Source organism: Chaetodon auriga, chromosome 17 (assembly GCF_051107435.1).
Source record: "Chaetodon auriga isolate fChaAug3 chromosome 17, fChaAug3.hap1, whole genome shotgun sequence".
Lineage (NCBI taxonomy): Eukaryota > Metazoa > Chordata > Actinopteri > Chaetodontiformes > Chaetodontidae > Chaetodon > Chaetodon auriga.
In genome coordinates, this window is record NC_135090.1 from 18402118 (window position 1) to 18421249 (window position 19132).

Sequence of the window (19132 nt, forward strand, 5' to 3'; positions counted from 1 at the left end):
TGCAGATTTTATTTAGCATTTGCAGTGTTAGATGTAGCACCAAAAAAAGCTAAAGAGCAGTTAGTTTTCTCATAACAACCTCAGAAGGTCAGAAATAAGTTATTCAATCATAACATAACATTAGGTGGTTTGACTCAAATGTATTAAAAATGCATATAGTAATTCTGCAAAACTTAAAATGCTATTTCAAAGTACTAAAAAGTGTACTGTATTGTAAGTCTGTTTTAAATTGTAGTCATAAGTGTACTTGTGAAACGTATACTTATTTTCAAGTCGTTTCTAATACACTACTAACATGCTTAATTAAAGGACTAAAGCATACTTTAATTTACCATTAGTTTAAGTATATTTAAGTGTTTTTCCAACACACTGGTGAATACAATTATACTGCAAGTGTGGCTTGAATCATGATTTTCACTGGTGTACTTCAGTACACTTACACTTACTTACACTCAAGGACTACTTGAGTACACATAAGTACACTTGAGGGTGACAAAAACAGCACAAAGTGTACTTTTAATTTTTTCACTTGGGCAAGATTGAACCTGCTTAGCGTTCTTTCTGTAAATAAGCAGAAGTAATGTGATCTAATCATTGTTGATGGCTTCATTTATAAAGGAAATGGTTCTCGCTTTATCACTGCGTAATCTATAGAATGTGAACTCTTATTGTAACTGGTGTCTAAAATATTATTATACAGCCAACAAAGATTGAGATGGAGAGGTAAATACGATGAAACAAGGTCAGGGGCCTTCTAACAGCTTATTTTCTCATCAAGCCAGTCTCACTTAATCACCTTAGCTAAATTAGTTTGAAATTAGCCCTCTTTCTAACTCCCTGTCCTCCATCTTTCCCGTCCTTCCCTCCCCCGTTTCTCGCCAGTCGTTTTCACAGCTTTGTGGATTAGACAGATTACATGTCTGCAACTATGTTTTTGTTTTTATTCTTGCGCTCTGTTTCAGACCCCTTCCCTCCATCTTGAGGGCTCTTTATCCAGGATGCACACTGTCTCAACATGTTTTACCTTCAAACCTGTTGCAGCTTAACTCACAACACAACAAATAGATCCAGTTGAAGTGATGGAATGACATGAGTTTATGGTGGTGGGGGAGGCAAAGCTAACAATATTTACCTGTTGAGCTACTGTAAAATCTGTCTTTCAGGGAATAAGACTCATATAAAACTTGTTTTTATTAAATGACATGGAAATCCCTTCAAACACAGACATCTTTCTTGGCCCTGTACATTGAGCACGTTACTCTTGTGGTTTTGGTGTTGTGTGTGTCATTTTCTGTTTAACGGCAAATTACACAATGCAGCTGTTGTTGCCACATACTGGACCAATTTTCAGATGACTGCACTAGTGATTTGATTTGGATGACATATGCCAGGCAGAGGGAAAGGAAGACAGATGAATAATATAATTCTCAGATAATTACTTCAAAATCATTACAGGTTGAAGTGTAATAAAGAACAATCTCTGCCGCAGCTCGTAAGAACGGCTGATTGCAAAAGCTTTGGAAATGAAATCTTTAATAAATGGACTGAAAAAATGCACTATTTCGATAATTGACATAGCATTTAACTCAAATGTTAAGGAAAATATTTGCAAGTACCCGTTTTTCCAATGTGAGGTTTTACTGCTTTTCTCCATTGGCAGAAGTGTAAATGTAGTGTCAATGGGTTTCAGACTCGTGTTTGGACAAAAGAAGAACGATGCCATCTTGATATCTGGAAAATTATGGTGGGTATTTAATTTTAACTTTATTCTGATATGTTAGGGACTAAATGATTCATTGACAAGTTATAAAACAATAGTGTATCATTCAAAGATTCAGTTGTTCTATTCAGTCTGGCAAAAGCAAAACAGAAAAATGCACCAGAATTTCACAATTTTTGTTTTGTCTGGGCATCAAAAAGGGGAGAGAACTGTGTTTTCCTGTTGAAATGGACAATCTAATAAACAAGAAAACTAAAATTCAAATCCTGTTTTTGTTTTTCTGGCTGTTTTCTACTGTTTCTGTGCGCATGCGCAGTCCGATCTGCGTGCTCTCATCTCGCGGGAACACGCAGATTGAATGCGAGTTTTTAAAAGCGTTCCTGAAACTGGGAAGGGCGGTGAAGGTTTTTCAAAAAGAGAAGAAAAAACGTGGAAAATCACTGTTAATCAAATATATAAACGCAGTTCATCGGTGACGACGGACGGTATGTAACCTGTTATGAACGTAGGAGCGACCAAGTGCCTAAAAATACTTTTCTATAGCGTCAAAGACGAAATCATTTTTCGCATGTTTGTCAGTGTGGGAGTTTAGACACTATAAAGAGTATAAGAAGAGGAAAAGACTCTTATTCAATTTATTGAATGTACTTTTTGGCGGGGGTGTCGTAAACTGCGTACATGGTAAAGTCAAAACTGCGCGCGAGCATACACACTGTGCGTAAGACGTCGCACGTCTTGGATGACGCCATTTCCTGTCTCGAGAACAGACACAGGCGGTTCGCACAAACGTTTGAGTGTGCGCAAAAAATGATGCTTTCACTTTCATTTCAAGGCTCCATTGACTGGTCCGAGTGGCAGCAGTAAGAACAATAAAAAAAAAGAAAAAAGAACAAAATAGCGACAAAAAGGCGAGCCAGGGAAACAGAGGGACACTTTAGGAAACCCCGCCATGGCGTTTAAGTATCCGGCAGCGAGAAGAGATGAAACTAAGGTCAGTGTCAGAGTCCCGCTGAGCGCTTTCTCTGTCTGTCATTCGGTGAAATTCGCTGGTTCAAGCACACGACCAGGAAAAGTTAGACCCAGGAAGAGAAAAGAAAAGCCACACAGCCAGTGACGGGTGGAGGGTCAGAAAAGAAAATGGCGAACGAAGAAACAAAAACAAAAGTTTGACAGCAGCTGAGAAAGTCATGCAGGGGGAGTTTTGGCTGCATTCGTTTGGCGAAGAAACGTTAGCTTTGTCAGAACACACGAAACGGTGCGTTCAGGGTGCTCATCCCGCTGAGAGCTGAGGTGTGTCTCAGGGGTTTAAGTTTTGTTATGAGCACTGTTCCTCTGATGGTGAAGATTCCCTGCTGTTGTTGTTCCTTCAACACAACCCCAGCCCCCCAAAGACATGCTTTTGATTCGGTACTAAATAAGAACAAGCTCCTCCCTCTCATATTTGTTCTTTCACTCGGCCGTTTAGTCATGTTTTCGGCCGACATGGTGGTTTAAAGGCTGTTGCAAAGCATTTTCTCCACACTGCCAGGAATATAATTCTGAATGCTAAGAATGAGCCTTTAAACGCACCATATGTCACTTCTGTGTGACTGTAGCATGTAAACTCCTCTTAAGGTGATTAGAATCTGCAAATGAGGTTATGACCTCTCAGTGTCCTGAATGATAACTGCAGCCTTGGCTTTATGCTTTCCATTATGTTTGAGACTTACTCCTTTACTGCTGTGCATGATTCTGCAGTGTTTGCAACTGAGCCAGTGTGACCATTTTAATGAGTGAACTCTCAGAGTACAGCATGGCCAAAGAGGCCTCACCTTGATTGCAGGTGCATGAGATGCAGACGCCACAAACTTGCATTACACAACAAACAGAAAGGTCTCAAATATAACAAGTGCTACACCTGAGCTCAAAATTGAGGAAAAAGTTGATATGATGTATTGAGGCAGCCGATACTCCCTAGGCTGTAAATGCATGCTGTTATCAGCCTGTAAAGACTTTTCTATGTGTACACTGCACGTGATACCAGATAATACAATTGATTGATTTGACTTGATTCTCCTTAAAGATTAAGCAACTCATACATCCATCCACGGTAATGGACACAATCCAATTGCTGTTTTGCAATATGCAGGTTTTGCGTAGGTTTAGAGCTGGGCAAATGTCCTCTGACTTCTTGGGAACCCGAATGTAGGCGTGTGAAGATCACCAGATGTCTCTCCTGGCAAATAACTCTGCAGAGAGGTAATTTTTTTCCTCTTTTCAGAGTTGGAGACACACCCATCTGACCTTTCCCTCCTGATACCGACTCCATGTTAAAAGCTGCACATATCTGGTGAAATAAAACGGCTTTAACATTACTGCAGTATGTATTTGAAACATACACTATATAGCCAAAAGTCAGTGGACTGAGAATTATCCCACTTATGTGAGCTTGTTGGATGCTCCAGTTTAAAATTATGGACATTATGATGGAGTTGTTCTCCCATTTAGAGCTATAACAGCCGCCACTCTTCTGGGAAGATGTTCTCCCTGATTTTGGAGCGTGTGTGCATTTGTACTAGGGATGCAAGGTGAATATCAACCAATAGTTACTTGTCTGCCATTGGTGAGCGTCATCTTATTTCCCAGTTGGCTAATGGCAATCTGAGGCTTGCGTTGAGCTGCTCAGCCATGGAAGCCCATTGGCTGGCTTCAGCACTCGTCGGCCTTGTTGTGTAAGTTCGCTCAGTCTACCGCTTTGTGGCTGAGCTGCTGTTTGTCCTGTAAAGTCAACACATGTGACGGTCTCAACTCGTGGAACAAACTTGTGCATAACCACTTTCACCTGCACTGTGTTTCCTTTCAAACGATGCCAAGCTAATTTTCAGGAGAAAGATTGCGACAGAAATTTGGCGCAGCTCTTGTCATCGTAATCCAAATGACTTTAGGGTACGTCGTTCATCAGCAGAGAAACTCAACCTCCTCCACCACAAGCCAGTAGCAGAGTGGCAGCTGGCAACTCCACGTCTGCCTTCCTAGTGCTAATATACCAACACTATTAATGATTCTATAGCATGTTAATAGCTAGACCTAATGTTAACACTTCTAAGCCTAAAAAGATGTTCATGCGTCATTTTAGGTGAATAGAAAACAACCAGAAAATCTTTTTTTATTATGATTACTGGGAACAAGAACCAGAACATCGACTATGAATGGGTGGACACATTTTTGTGTGTGTTAAGAGAACTTGCTTACTGGTGCATCAAAGTCGGTGTTTCAAAGGCACCAAAATTGTTGATTGCGGTGTTGACTAACATCAAGCTGTCAAGCGAGTAGGGCCGGGCAAAATGGAAAAAGTATGATCACAGTATTTTTTTTCTGTATTGACTGAAGCCTGAGGAAACCAGAGGATTGACTACTTAATTCAGAATAAAGCTTATTAACATAAAAAATGGGCGTCATTGGGATGGTACCTTTTCAGGTCAATATTTGGTATCCTTCATGTTCCTATTTTGGGAACTGACTGACCACATACTTTGTAGACCGTCGTAATCTGCGTGTTGTCTCTTTCGTGCCTTTCAGTTCCACTCGTTTTTTCCCCTCTTTTCCAGAGGTCATCAGTTTCACATCCACTGTCTTCACCGGTAGCTTAAACGGTGTTTTGCAGTAAGAAATGTGCGGAGGTGTACTTTGACTTGCAATCCAGAAACTGCAGACTAAGATTTGTTTGTTTATTTTTGATGTGCTGGTAGATCTGCCCACAACGGGTAAAAACTTTCCGAAGTTCATCATGGTTGTTGACAAATTTTATTACGATCCGTATCAAGAGCATTTTATCACTCAGCTCGACTGACGAGCCAAATATTAAAGACACATTTGACACTTGAACATGCAGTTGCAACATGCTTTTGAACTTCCATGGTATTGCGTAGGAGAACCCTCTCTGTGAAGAAAACACTAAAGATTAAACATACCTGTCATTCACGTGTGTATGTTCTTGTGTTTCTTTTTCTTTGCAACAGGTGGATGAGTACCATGGAAGTAAGATCTGTGATCCCTACGTATGGCTGGAAGACCCTGATGGTGCAGAAACAATGGTATGTGTGGTTTTTTGTAATTACAGTATTTTATTACACAATCTCTTACCAATAAACAGACACAATATTACCTTGATGTATAAAACAGTTTATTCTCGGATGGTGTCAGGCTGACGTGTAACACTAATACTTTCATAAGACACAATATACGAGACACACGTACATTAACATTCATTCATCCTACGCGTCACCTCCCAACCCAGTCTCCTACTGCCTGCAAACACAAAACATACATGCAGACTTCACAAAGGTGTCTTACAATAGACTAACCCCACATCTCCTGTCAGTGAGTGAGCGATCCAACGCTTGGTGAATTCTCCTTCAAGTTTTTTTGTAAGTGTTATGGGCCCTCATAAATGTACTTCCGTACCTCATTGAGCTGATTTATTGTTATCTTCAGACGGCGTCTTTTCTGTGCACAAACGAGATCTCATCGGTTCTTTCCAAATCTGTGAAATAGGGCTCTCTCTGTTTTCAAGTGTTTTACAGCGGAGGAAAACATAATATGCTATTTCTTGAGATATCTAATTCTTTCCAAGTCTGAAAAATACACAGCTGATCTGTGAACTAAATTGTTTTACAAGAAATAGATGGATTTCATTCCACACTTTGTTCACGTTTGTACAAAACTAGAAGGAATGCATGATGGAGGCAACACTTCACACACCGATCAGGAATCTGGAGAAAACTTAAAAATATTATCTCTAGTCTATTCTTGCCATTAATTTGTATTGTACTACTTGCAGATTTTCATTTGTGTCAGTGCTGTTAGAGAGATATGTGTAAGAATTGCCTCCATTTTCTGTTGGTTTCCACTTATCGTACAACTTTGCAGTGAGTAATGTTTAGATTGTTTTCCTTTTCCTTCCAAATCACTGTGTGAATCTAAATATCGAGCAATCCAGTTTTTTTTAGCCATAAATATGTAAAAAAAAAAAAAAAAAAAAAAATTGAAAATAATTGAACCTTGTTATGAATAATTACATCTGATAAATGTTTCATTCCCCTTCTGCTCCAAGTTGAGCTTCATATTTGGGGGTTTTATGATGGACACAGTGGCAGGTGTTTACCTGTTGCAGACACAGCTGAAGCTGTTTCTTCACTCCAAATCTCACCCCCCCCCTCCTTTTCTTTGTCAGGCCTTTGTTGAGGAGCAGAACAAGCTGACCATGCCGTACCTGGAGCAGTGCGCTGTCCGGGCTCAGTTCCACCAGCGTCTCACTGAGCTCTACGACTATCCCAAATACAGCTGCCCTTACAAAAGAGGGACGAGGTACTAGCTGAAATTTTAACATAGTCCCTCTCATAAGCGTAGCCGTTTTTCAGTGCCTGTGAACTGCAGGTTTGAGATGAAAGAAAAATGCCTGTTGTTACCCTGTTTCCTGTTTTTTATTTCCAGGTATTTCTACTTTCACAATGAAGGGCTCCAGAACCAGGATGTGCTGTATGTGCAGGACTCTCTGGATGGACCGTCCACCATATTCTTTGACCCGAATAAACTGTCTGAAGATGGCACTGTGGCACTGAAGAGTGAGCCAAACTGCAGAGCACTTAGACTGTGCATGCTGTTGTGCACAAACACACACATACACAGATAAGAGAGGCATTAAGAAAAAGATTTACACTCCTGAATCCCCTTTCTTTTCTTTGTCCCTCTCTCTATCCAGTGGGCCGTCTGTCAGAGGAGTGTGAATATTTCGCTTATGGTTTGAGCAGCAGTGGTTCGGACTGGGTGACAGTGCATTTCATGAAGGCTGATGACCTCACCAAACTGCCTGATGTGCTGGAGAGGGTCAAATTCAGCTGCTTGGCCTGGACTCACGATGCCAAGGGCGTCTTTTACAACTGCTACCCACGGCAGGAAGGCAAAACCGATGGTTAGGAAGAGTCACCATGCACATAAAGAAACGACAGCTGTAATCAAAACCATTCATCATGCAAAGACTGTATGAATGCACTGAAGAGTTAACCCGTCTGTATTTCAATAAAGGTACGGAGACCACCAGCAACATCAATCAGAAGCTGTACTTCCACGTCATCGGCACCAAGCAGTCAGAGGACATCCTGGTTGCAGAGTTCCCTGAACATCCTAAGTGGCACAGTTCAGTAACTGTAAGTTCATAGTAATCTTCAATCAGTGTGTATCCAGGTCATCTTCAGAGCATTTCTATACAGTTAGCCTAAAACACCTAGCTTAGTATTTCTATTTAGGAAACCTATATGTATATTTATACTCTTACTTAGGTTATATATCCTTATATTTTGGCCATTTACTGTACCATTTCAAGCCATTTTGAACCCGACATATCACCCACATGTACTTGCTGAGCACTGAAACCTGAACGATTAGCATGTCTCCTGGCCAATTGGAAGCAGTAAAACAGCTTTCTGTTAATTATTACTGTGGTTTGGACTAAATATTTTGGTGGAGTGCATAGTTTGGACCTTTGCCAACGTACCAAGACCATTTTTCTTTGAGTGTTGTGCATCGGAGTTTCCTCAATCTTGTAATTGTTTGTTTGTTTGTTGTTGCTGTCGATTGTATCTGCTGTTATGATCGTATCCTGACATCAGATCACGAGAATCTTAGTTTTCCAACCGTCTATGGTGTGAGTACAAGTTAAACGTAGCAGAAGTGCACATGGACGGACGCATTAGAGCTTAATTTAATTCATCTGTTACAGATTTGCATATCAACAAAAACTCATCATAGAAATTGTGTCGTCACTTGTAAATTGGAGCTGTGAGCAATTTGTTCCAGTAAAGACTCCGTTCACATGATGACGTGCTTTTCTCTCCATCTTTCTTTGCTGTCTACCTACCTCTCTCAATTCTTTCCTCTTCCCAGATATCGGATGATGGCAGATATGCTGTGCTATCCATCACTGAAGGCTGTGAGCCTGTCAACCAGCTGTGGTACTGCGACCTTCAGCAGCTCCCCGACGGCATCACAGGTCTGCGTCTTCCACACATGCAGTCTGTCCCTGAGATGTTCAGGAACATTTCCTGCATGGGGCTGTGTGTAAATGGGAGCAGGGGTTGATATTTAGGGAAATCTGTACCACCAATTTCCCACCTCAAGACCTGACATTACAGGGAAAATGAGGGTCCCGCTGTGCAGTGCATTCACTGTGTCCCACATCAGCTTTTCTGGAGGGCAGGCTTTCAATAGATATCATCTGCCTGAATTAAAATAGTTGCTGACAATGCCAGTGAGTCAACGGTTATTTCATCAGACGCTGAGATGTCAGAATCCACTTTGCAGCCAGTTTTCTCTTTGAAAATCTTCGCCCACACATAGGAAATTTTACACTTTCTAGCGCAAGCCTATTGCGAAAGTGTTATTGGTCTTCACAGGCCTCCATGATTGAGGTCAAAGGAGGGTTGGGTTTTTTCCTCTGCCAGACATTAAATTAAATGCATCTCTCACTGGTCAATAATGGAGATGAAAGTCACATAATGCATCTTTAATGATTGAGCTTTTGTCATTTTCTCCTCCAGGCCTGCTGCCATGGGTCAAACTTGTGGACAACTTCGATGCCCAGTACTCGTATATCACCAACGAGGGAACCGTATTCACGTTCCGCTCCAACTTGGATGCCCCTCGGTACTGCGTCATCAACATAGACATCCAGAAACCAGACCGGCAGCACTGGACGTCTCTCATTCCACAGCACGACAAGGATGTCCTGGGTGAGACCGAATGGAGATGTCAATATGAGACGAGTCAGCTGTGTCGTCTACCTTTGTAGTATCAGTTCTCTACAGAAGAAATATGATGCGTCTGAAAGATCTTGCAGCAGTTTGTAAAACAGATCTTCGTTGGTATGACAGCTGTGGGCTTCTGTTCGAGTCTGCGAAAACTCCACTGAGCGTTAGAAGTACGTAAAGGGCTTATACGTGGAATCACAGTTCCACAATTCAGCCCAGAGAGTCTTACAAAACAATTTTTCGCCGAATATCTGTCCAAATGTTTCGATCACAGTCCCACCGCAGCAAGGGGGAAGTTGTGTGTCCGTGGTTGAAGACTTCGTCAGAGGGAAGTCTAGTCAAAAAGTGAAACTTGGCCCATAAGCACTTCGACATGACTTTTTTAGTCATGAGTCATTCGAATGACGGTAACTGTGCTTAGAGATTTCTGTGTGCAAAACACATGGGCCAGCAGGTACAAAGAGAAATAAACAGAGATTGGAATGGAAAAAAAACGTTTGTTAAGAAAAATATTTGATGATTTCTGATCCTGTGGGCATCCATGAGGAGACTGGTGGATCGATAACGAACGACAGCATAATGAAACACAGCTGTAATAATATGAGTGGTATCTTCATGGGAGAAGTTGTAAGTGCTGACAAATATGGTCCTTTAGTGTGAACTTAAAATGTCCTCAGAGCCGCACGATAGTGAGTTATAGGCCATTCATTGTCTGTATGCTGCTAATGATAGTAATAGTAATACTGCTTCATTAGTCCAAGTTAATTATCTTTAGCTTTCTCCAATGTCACTGTTTGAAGCAAGTTTTTAAAGTATTTCTAAAACTACTTTTCCACTTAACGACAGTCATTGAAAGCATGCAGTCCACAGCGAGGACTCTGATTATATCATGTTATTCCATCGCTTTTAAAGCTATTTCTGTTTCCACCGGCTTATTTAACAATACAGCACTTATGCAGCTGGTACACTGAGAGCACTGTCAGTAATATGTTCAGTTTCCATTCTTCACACCATGAGTTGGTCCTCATAATGACGATGGTGTCTGTGGGCGTCGGGCTGTTGAGCGTAATGTCACTGATATGAAGTAAAAAGCCTCTGATCAGTTCACTCTGTATTGTCTTTGTCAGTGAGGACACTCAAAGGTAAAATGCCACTCATGGAGTAGAGGTTACTGTGAGTAGTAAACAGTAACCAGGAGAAGGCAGCCTCTGGCCCCTGCTGAGCAGCCGACATCTATCACACTAATAGCATATTAGACTGCCCCCTGCTGGCTGCTGATGAGACATCATCGTGTTACAGTGAATCCATCCGTAGCCCAGACTTGTGTTAACTGCACAGCAACATCTCAGGTAACTTCGCTAATCAGTGCAGTCATGTTCAGTCCATAGTCACTATATCTGGCTGCACCCCAGGATCATGCGATGACTCCTTCTTATCAGGATAAATGAGGAGGATTGGCAGAGAGAAAGGAAAACAAATGACGAGCATGCTGTTTCCCTTGCCAACAGTGTTTATAATAACACCAGCTACACCCTGTTATGTCCACTGTCTCTAACTTCCTCTTTATTTATGTCTGCAGGCTTTGTCGCCTGTGTGAACCAGCACCACCTGCTGGTCAACTACCTCCACGACGTGAAGGACATCCTGCAGGTGTACGAGTTGTCCACAGGCCAGCCGGTCCGGGACCTGCCGCTGGATGTGGGCACAGTGGGTGGAGTGAGCTGCAAGAAGAAACACTCGGACTTCTTCTACAAGTTTACGTCCTTCACCACACCAGGTCATACATTTTCTTCTCTGCTGTCTCATGTTAGTAAAATAAATGCCATAAAAGCTAAATGCTGTAAAATCTCACCACACACAGTATCCTCACACTCACGTGACCTTTGCTCTGTGGTGCACAGGCATCATCTACCACTGTGATTTGAGCGAGTCGAACCCCGAGCCCAGAGTGTTCAGGGAGGTGGAGGTGAAAGGCATCAAGCAAGAGGACTATCAGACCAGCCAGGTGACCACACGTCTCCACCATGACTCTTCCTTATCTTCCTCTTCATTCTTCTTCCTGCTGTCTTGTCACATCTACTGGTTGCATATCTTAAACATACAGATTTCCCAGAATCCTCAGCAGGAAATGGTGTGTGAGCAGCTCAGTTTAGACTTATTAAAAACACATTTATGTGAAAGCTGCGCCATCTAATAACATAAGACCTGCTGAAAGTCTGATTTCATCCATCTTCTCTCACACTCTTGCAGGTGTTTTATCCCAGTAAAGATGGAACCAAGATCCCCATGTTCTTAGTTCACGCCAAGGGCCTGAAGAAGGACGGGACTCATCCCGTCTTCCTTTATGGCTACGGAGGCTTTGAGGCCTCCATACAACCTTACTACAAGTAAGTACAGGGACTCTGTTTGAAACCTCACAAACCAGTGAAACCACTGTGCTCTTTGTTACTCTCTGACAAAGCCAAGCAGACACAGATGATTTCCAAAGAGTCGGAGTAATGGAATAATGGATGTGCCGGCTTTCTACGAAGCTTAAGATGGCTGCCGTGTTTGTCCCGCTGAACCATCCTCCATTTTTCACTGTCATGCGCTGTACGATACATCCAGCAGTCATGATATCATGAAAATGGAAATGATTCAGGAATCAAACGTCGTTTTAGAAACATACATATACAAGTGAGGTCGTAGGGGACTGGGAAGGAGATTTCTGATTGGCTGGCACATGAGAGTGAGCTGATTGCTGCTTGTTGTCACTGTTTCCAACACGCCAGCCATTCTCAGATACTTCAAAACAAGGATTAAAAACACCAGAGTCTGATTTCTCTGAGTAGGTGCAAATACATACATCAGTGGTGCTTGAGGAACACTGTATGCACAGTCAGTGCCTGCAGGAAGAAGAGGTCACTGTTGTTTTTTTATGCCCACGCAAGAGGCACAACTGTACCGCTGCCTGCATGAATCACCGCATGAATCATGTAATTTAAAGGCACAAAGTGTCAACAAAAATGTAATCTCCAATAAATATGATGTATTGAAGTGACCTTAAGTGAGTCTTTTCAAAGGTTTGTCATAACTGTGTCTACACAAGCAACGTTTACCGTTTCTAATCCAAAAGCATCCGTTTGCTGTTCGTCCTCACATGGCTTCACTTCCTGTCTGTCCTCCGTCAGTGTTGCTTACCTGCTGTTTGTGAGACACCTGGGAGGAGTCCTGGCAGTGGCCAACATCAGAGGGGGCGGAGAGTACGGCCTCACCTGGCACAAAGGTGCACCCGACTGCTTTTAGAAAACACTGTATTGTAAGTTTGCTGTTGTCTTAATTCTGCGCTCACACAGTTTCTGCTTTGCAGCTGGTTCGTTAGGAAACAAGCAGAACTGCTTTGACGACTTCCAGTGTGCGGCAGAGTATCTCATCCAGGAGAAGTACACCACGCCCAGTCGCATCGCCATCAACGGCGCCTCTAATGGAGGGCTGCTAGTGGGTAAGTGCAGGGTCCACTCGGGGTGTGTGCGTGTTTGGCGTCAGGACGTAGAAACCAGAGGAAGTGAAAGGTTTTTAAAGTTATACCCTGGAAGCTGTAAAGCATCAGTCCGTGACGTGCTGCATTAAGGAGCTGTAACTGAAATTGGGGGAAACCTGCTCTTTATTTTTATAGCAGAATCTGGTGATGGAGCTTTACCTCGATGTCCTCTCTGCTTTAACAGAGCAGCTCCCACTTGATATGCGATTTAAGCATTAAGGCTGCTAACTAACAGCACAGGGTTTTGTGTTGTTCTTGCGGCTTTTCAAAGCCACCGCTGAGCCAGCTGAGCTCACTGATCCATCTCTGGTCTCAGCTGGACTCATCACCACGTTTTGTATTTTTTACCACATCTCTGGCATAATTGCAAATGTCAAATTCATCTAAGAGTAGTTAGCTGCTTAGCTTCAATTAATTTATCTATTAAACAGCACATTAAACAGTGATTAGTCACATCATTTACCCAAGGCTGGCTGCCATATGGCATCACACACACCCAACTAATGCCTTCTTCCCTGGTGTGTAAAAGGCTGTTTAGGAGCGATTGTGTCCTGTGAAGTAAAGGGACCGCATGTGTGTGTTTCAGTGTGTGTATTTCTAACACACATTTTGAATACGCACACAGGGGCTTGCGTGAACCAGCGTCCAGACCTGTTCGGCTGTGCTGTGGCGGAGGTGGGGGTGATGGATATGCTGAAGTTCCACAAATTCACCATCGGCCACGCCTGGACCACCGACTACGGCTGTTCAGACGACCCGGAGCAGTTCAAGTGGCTCATCAAGTACGAAACACATGAACACGCACACACACGCAGGACAAATCACTGCGCTGTAGCATGAGAAACCGTCGCGCTTACTGTACGATCACATCCTCGTACCTCGCTGCCGTCGTGACTGATCAGACCGAGCTGGTCTTAATCTGGACGATTGATCGAATTTTCTTTTCAGTTACCGTTTTGACGTCCAGCGATCATGAAAACAAGATGAAACCTTAAAAACCACAAAATTCCATTTAACGATGATGTTCTCGTTTAGTATATAAACCCTCTCGTGTGTGACTGTTGAAAAATACAAATTAAAGGAAAAACTGTGCAAAAAACTGCAAGCTAGTATTAAAATAGTGCTCAGGATTGAGGGACGAGAGCTGTGTTGTGGTGCAGGTTCCTGTGCAGAGCTCCAGCTCACCTGAGGTTCACCTTTCCTTCAGGTTACAGTCTCTCCGTCCGCCATCGTGTCCAGATTTCAACACATTTCTTTACCTTTTCTGCTTCGACTGAAGCATAAATTAGCAGAGACAGCTGGTTTTGATGGATTTTATTTTGTGAACTTGTCCTCCTGCTGGTTTGTTTGGAGGTCGTCTCTGTTGGTAGTTTTTGTGGTGTGTTGTCCATCGTGTTCAGTCAGTTGTTCAGTATTTTCTTCTCTCTGAATCACAGGACTGTAAGAATCTGTGCATGTTGGTGTAAATCGTTATTACGTGTCGGCTGTTTAGTCTTTGTTGGTTTCAGTAATCTTGTGGTCTGTTCTCAGCTTTACACTCGCCCACATGTGCCAAAAAAATACCGGCGGAGCGACTGAATCACACGTTTAAAGTTGATGAATCACCCCCGTATTCTCTCCTCTCTGATACAGAGAGTTCCCTCACATTTTGCTTCCAACCGGTCTTTCTCACCTTCTCTCCAGGTATTCTCCTCTTCATAATCTGCCTCCGCCACCTTACTCTGGCCCCCCGTTCCCCGCTGTCCTGCTTCTGACAGCCGATCACGATGATCGTGTGGTGCCTCTCCACACCCTGAAGTATTGTGCTGCCTTGCAGCATGGCGTGGGCAGCAGCTCAGAGCAGCGTCAGCCTCTGATGGTCAGGGTGGACACGCGTAGCGGGCACGGTGCAGGGAAACCCACCGCCAAGGCCATCTTAGAAGACACGCACATCTTTTCCTTCATCGCTGAGACACTTGGGCTCAGCTGGAAGGAATGAGCAGACAATGACCAGGAAGGGAGGATTTCTTCTTTTTATTTCATGAAATTTAAAGTAAAGATGAGGGTACGAAATATGTGGGATGAAGGAATATCGTAAGAAAAATAACTAACAACCACAATAAATACAATACGAAGAACTTAATTAACACCTCTCGGGCCAATTTGTGTGAAACGTCTGAGATGCTCGTAATGCCTGAAACAACTCTTTGACTGTAGATTACTGTAACCAATCAAATGCACATAAAGATAATGAATTTGTGTTGAATGCATACTGTAAGTTTGGAACTGAATTTGAACATTTTAAAATAAAATCTCTGTTTGTACTTTGATTTCTGTCCAATACATTATAATCCATAGTGTCCCAAATCTAAAGCTGCTGACAGAAGAAGTATTTCAGTGAGGAAAAGTGACAAAACGCATCGTAAAAATGATCTGTGAAAGGACTCGAATCAAGAAACACAAAGAAAAACATGCTTTTCAAAAAGATTCAAAAGCCAAAACTTTATTGCTGCCGGATTCACGTACAGGCGGTGTTTCATTGTTGCAGCTGGTTGAGGTGGAGCTAATTTTAACTTCTTGATATACATCCAGGTGGGTCAATAAATCAAGTCAAATTTATTTCTGTAGCACATTTAAAACAACATGAGTTGACCAAAGTGGCAAACAGGCAGAAAAATAACAAGATCAACAAAGCAGACAATCAAAAATCATGTATAAAGTTTTGGGAAAAACAGTGAGATGATAAGATCACTCCAAGCAAATATGAAGCTACAGCCAGTAAGTGATTAGCTTAGCATAAATACTGGGAACAGCCGGTCAGGCTCTGTCCATCATCTGCCTGCCAGCCCCTCTAAAGCTCACTAACCATCATGTTACTGGATATCATGTTGACTGATCTGTACGAAAACCAAAATTAAAAGGATCTGACCTCGTTCCACCATAAAACCCCCTCTGGAAGACGATCATTATGTTTGTATCTAAAACCTTCATGTGCAAAGTAACTACAGAGACAAGTACCTCTGCATGTGCTTCCCGGCAGCACGGTGCAGTTCTCACATATTCCACCAAGTGGCAGCATGGGACTGCAAGACTGACCCTCCCCTCACACCTCAAGGTCAAAGGCTTAGTGTCAGTTTAGTGTCACTCTGCTCGGAGAAGGATTGTGGAGTGAAAGAGCGAACGAACAGCAGGATGCGCTCTGCTAAATCCTTTATATTGTCTATCAGCTGCTCTGTCTGCCAGAGCTGGGGGGGGGGGGTCAAATCGCTGACAGATCGAGACAAGTAGGAAACATCTGTATAAGCCAGAAGAAGTGGAACACAAGAATGAGGACTCCTATAAGGGAGACAAGGGAGACGGACTTGTGAAGTCGTGAAGGGAGACGGAGGAGAGAGATCTTTCGCTCGGCAAAGTCGAGAGACGGCGATGATAGACGGCAGCTATATGGCGAGACAGCGAGAGGCAACATGCAGACGAGCGGAGAGAGGCTATAAGTGCACTTATGGAGAGTCTCGGGAGGCGCTCAGAGAGACGGGTGTTTAAACTGTCAAAAAGAGAGACGGAAACTCTGCCAGCCGACCGCAGAGAGCGAGCGAAGTCGTCTGCTCGGTCACTCAGAGTTTAATCTGCGCTCAGTGGGAAGTTCTGATTTCGTCAGGCTGGACCCGGGGCCTTATCTGAGTACCCTCTCGGTGGAGAGATAGGAGGGGAAAAGGAGAGGGGAGAGCAGAGGAGGCTGCAGGAGGAGGATTTGCAGACAATGACTCTTTGCCACAGGGGCGAAGTGGTTGAATGAAGCCGGGAAAGACAAAGCCAGTAATAAGCCGGACATATGAGAGACTGGAGGGGTGGGGGGTGGGGGGTTAAGATCATGCAGCGAAAAGGCTGCGTGCTCTTCTCCCAGGAGCGTCCCAGAGGATCGGGGAGGCTTGTCCTGCTTCATTTCCTTCATTCACCCCCTCGTCACCCCGTGAGCTCACTCTTCCTCCTCGGCTGTGCGCACACGATCACACATGTACGAGCGCTCTCTTCTTCTCTGGAGAAACACAAGCTTTTACCTACAAAAGCCTCACAGCCCCCCCCACACCACCCCACCCCCGCCCCCCCGTCTCACACTCACAGGTCCCATCCTGTCCTCCGTTTGTTTACTTTACTCCCTCCATAATGCAGGGATTAATTTCTCAAAGCCGATTTGAGCTGCGGCACGCTTCGGCAAAGAGCGGAGAGCAGAACTTTTGTGCTGGGGGAAGTTTCCCCTTCACACTAGCTTAGAGGTGGACCGCTCTCCCCTTTATTCCGCTTGCTTTAATCTTCACACGGAGCAGAGGGAGCGGCGGGGGGGCGGGGGGCCGGGGGGCCGGGGGGGGGCCTCTCAACACACAGCTGGGAATCACTAATGTCTTTACAGAGGCGTCGTCTGCTTTCTCCTGTGCCCCTTTGATTCCCTCTTCTACCTCTCTGGCACTTCGTCCTCTTCGATTTCTGGACGCGTTCTTGTCTTTTCTTGTCCGGCTGAGAATGTTTCTTTCATTGCAGGATGTCTAGTTTGGGTTAAAAGCCGTGTGAGGCCCAGGGCTCAGTGTGTATGGCCTCTTATCTTATTTTTACAATTAACTGAATTATTCTTTGGTTTACAGAATAGTGGAAAGTTCTCGTCACAGGTTCCTACAGTAGAAGCAAAGTAATTGTCTTTAAGTTGCATGTTTTGTCCAAACAACCACCCGAAATCAAAATATATTTAATTTATGTTTATATAGAACAGAGAAAAGCAGGAAGTCATTAGATTTTAGAAGCTAAAACCTGCAAATCAGTGTCGCAGCTTATGATTAATATTACTAGTAATAAATCTATCAGGTATTTTTTTCTATTAATAATGAATTGTTTCGTTTATAAAACTGTAAAAATGGTTAAAAATGCCAGTCACAGTTCTCCAGAGCTCTAGATAACCTCTTCAAACGTCTCATTTTGTCCAAGCAGCAGTCACAAAAGAAAGAATTTTAATTTAAAATCATTAAAAAAAAAAACAGAAAAGCAGAAAAAACTCACATTGGAGAAGCTGGAACAAAAGGACGCTTGTTGTTTTTGCTTGACGGCTAAAACTGTTCAAATTCTTCTTAATATTCTAGTTATTGATTCATTGACTGACCGTTTCAGCCTTGTTAGCAGTTTCAATATTTCTTTGCCAAGTTTGATTCTCAAAGGAAATCATCGTACGTAGTGCGTCTGAAGCTACGTGAAGGCCTTAAACGTGTCTTGAGTGAGGTCTTGGTTTTGAACAAGTGATGGATTTCAGGTACAACAATCTATATTTCGCATTTTGAAACACGATTTGCTATAATCTCTTGGAAGGATCCCTGCCCGTCTCTCCGTCCCAGTCTCATTTACAGCGAATAAACAGGCAAATCTGATTGAAGATTTACTCTCAAACCGTGAGAAGCCTGATAAAATACCAACTAACACAAACCCCCCCCTCGCTGCTGAGGAGAGTTACTGTGGGATATGATGTTTGCATACTAAGACATCACGTTCAGATGAATAGCATTCATTATATCGCACCGCAAGGGAACAGGAGGCAGAAAGCAGTTGATTAGGCCCACTGTTCTGCTCATTTAGCATGTGTGCAGCTGCTAAGATGGCTCATGACCCAGAGCAGGCAGGAGTCAAATGTCAAGACTATTTGGGTTTCATAATCTATATTATGCAGATTTCTCTATTTCTGGTTTCATTTTATATTTTATGTCTCAGATTGGCAGGTTGCAGCATTGCAATTACTTCCCTTTTAAAGCAAAAATCTCTATGTATAATCACTCATAATCTAAATAAATGCATAATGTTTCTTTAGAGCCATCAGTTACATTCTTGGTGTTTCAGCCTCTGAGAGAAAATCTTAATGAGCCTCACATGTAAATGAGCTTTTTTTGTGTTTTCTTCATCACGTTCCATCTCGGATTCAAGCAAGAAATCTACGAAAAGCCTCCTGTAATGAATGATCCAAATCCAGCGTTACTGCAGCGGGGGTTCAGATGCCGGGGTCTGCTGAGCAGCATCTGAAGGAGGTGATGTTTGATTGCGTGGGAGGTTTAGAAAGCTGCAGCCAGCGATGGCTCGGAGATGAAACTCATTAAGTCT

The 19132-nt window shown here is 43.1% G+C and overlaps 1 protein-coding gene across 1 annotated transcript; it reads left to right on the forward strand.

Annotated features, from left to right (window-relative positions):
- The first annotated feature begins 2464 nt into the window (after positions 1–2464).
- Positions 2465–15332, forward strand: LOC143335354 (prolyl endopeptidase). The gene is made up of 15 exons (XM_076754727.1): positions 2465–2711; positions 5719–5793; positions 6933–7066; positions 7193–7323; positions 7461–7670; positions 7784–7905; positions 8642–8747; positions 9295–9486; positions 11084–11281; positions 11406–11509; positions 11755–11891; positions 12675–12769; positions 12854–12985; positions 13650–13806; positions 14708–15332. The coding sequence occupies exons 1-15, from the start codon at positions 2670–2672 to the stop codon at positions 15000–15002; spliced, it is 2130 nt and encodes a 709-aa protein (XP_076610842.1). The 5' UTR covers positions 2465–2669; the 3' UTR covers positions 15003–15332.
- Positions 15333–19132: the final 3800 nt, after the last annotated feature.

Coding starts and splice junctions, on each gene's coding strand:
- LOC143335354 (XM_076754727.1), top strand. CDS start 2,670: ATGGCGTTTAAGTATCCGGCAGCGAGAAGAGATGAAACTAAG. Junction 2,712..5,718: donor CGAGAAGAGATGAAACTAAG/GTCAGTGTCAGA, acceptor TCTTTGCAACAG/GTGGATGAGTACCATGGAAG. Junction 12,770..12,853: donor CGGCCTCACCTGGCACAAAG/GTGCACCCGACT, acceptor TCTGCTTTGCAG/CTGGTTCGTTAGGAAACAAG.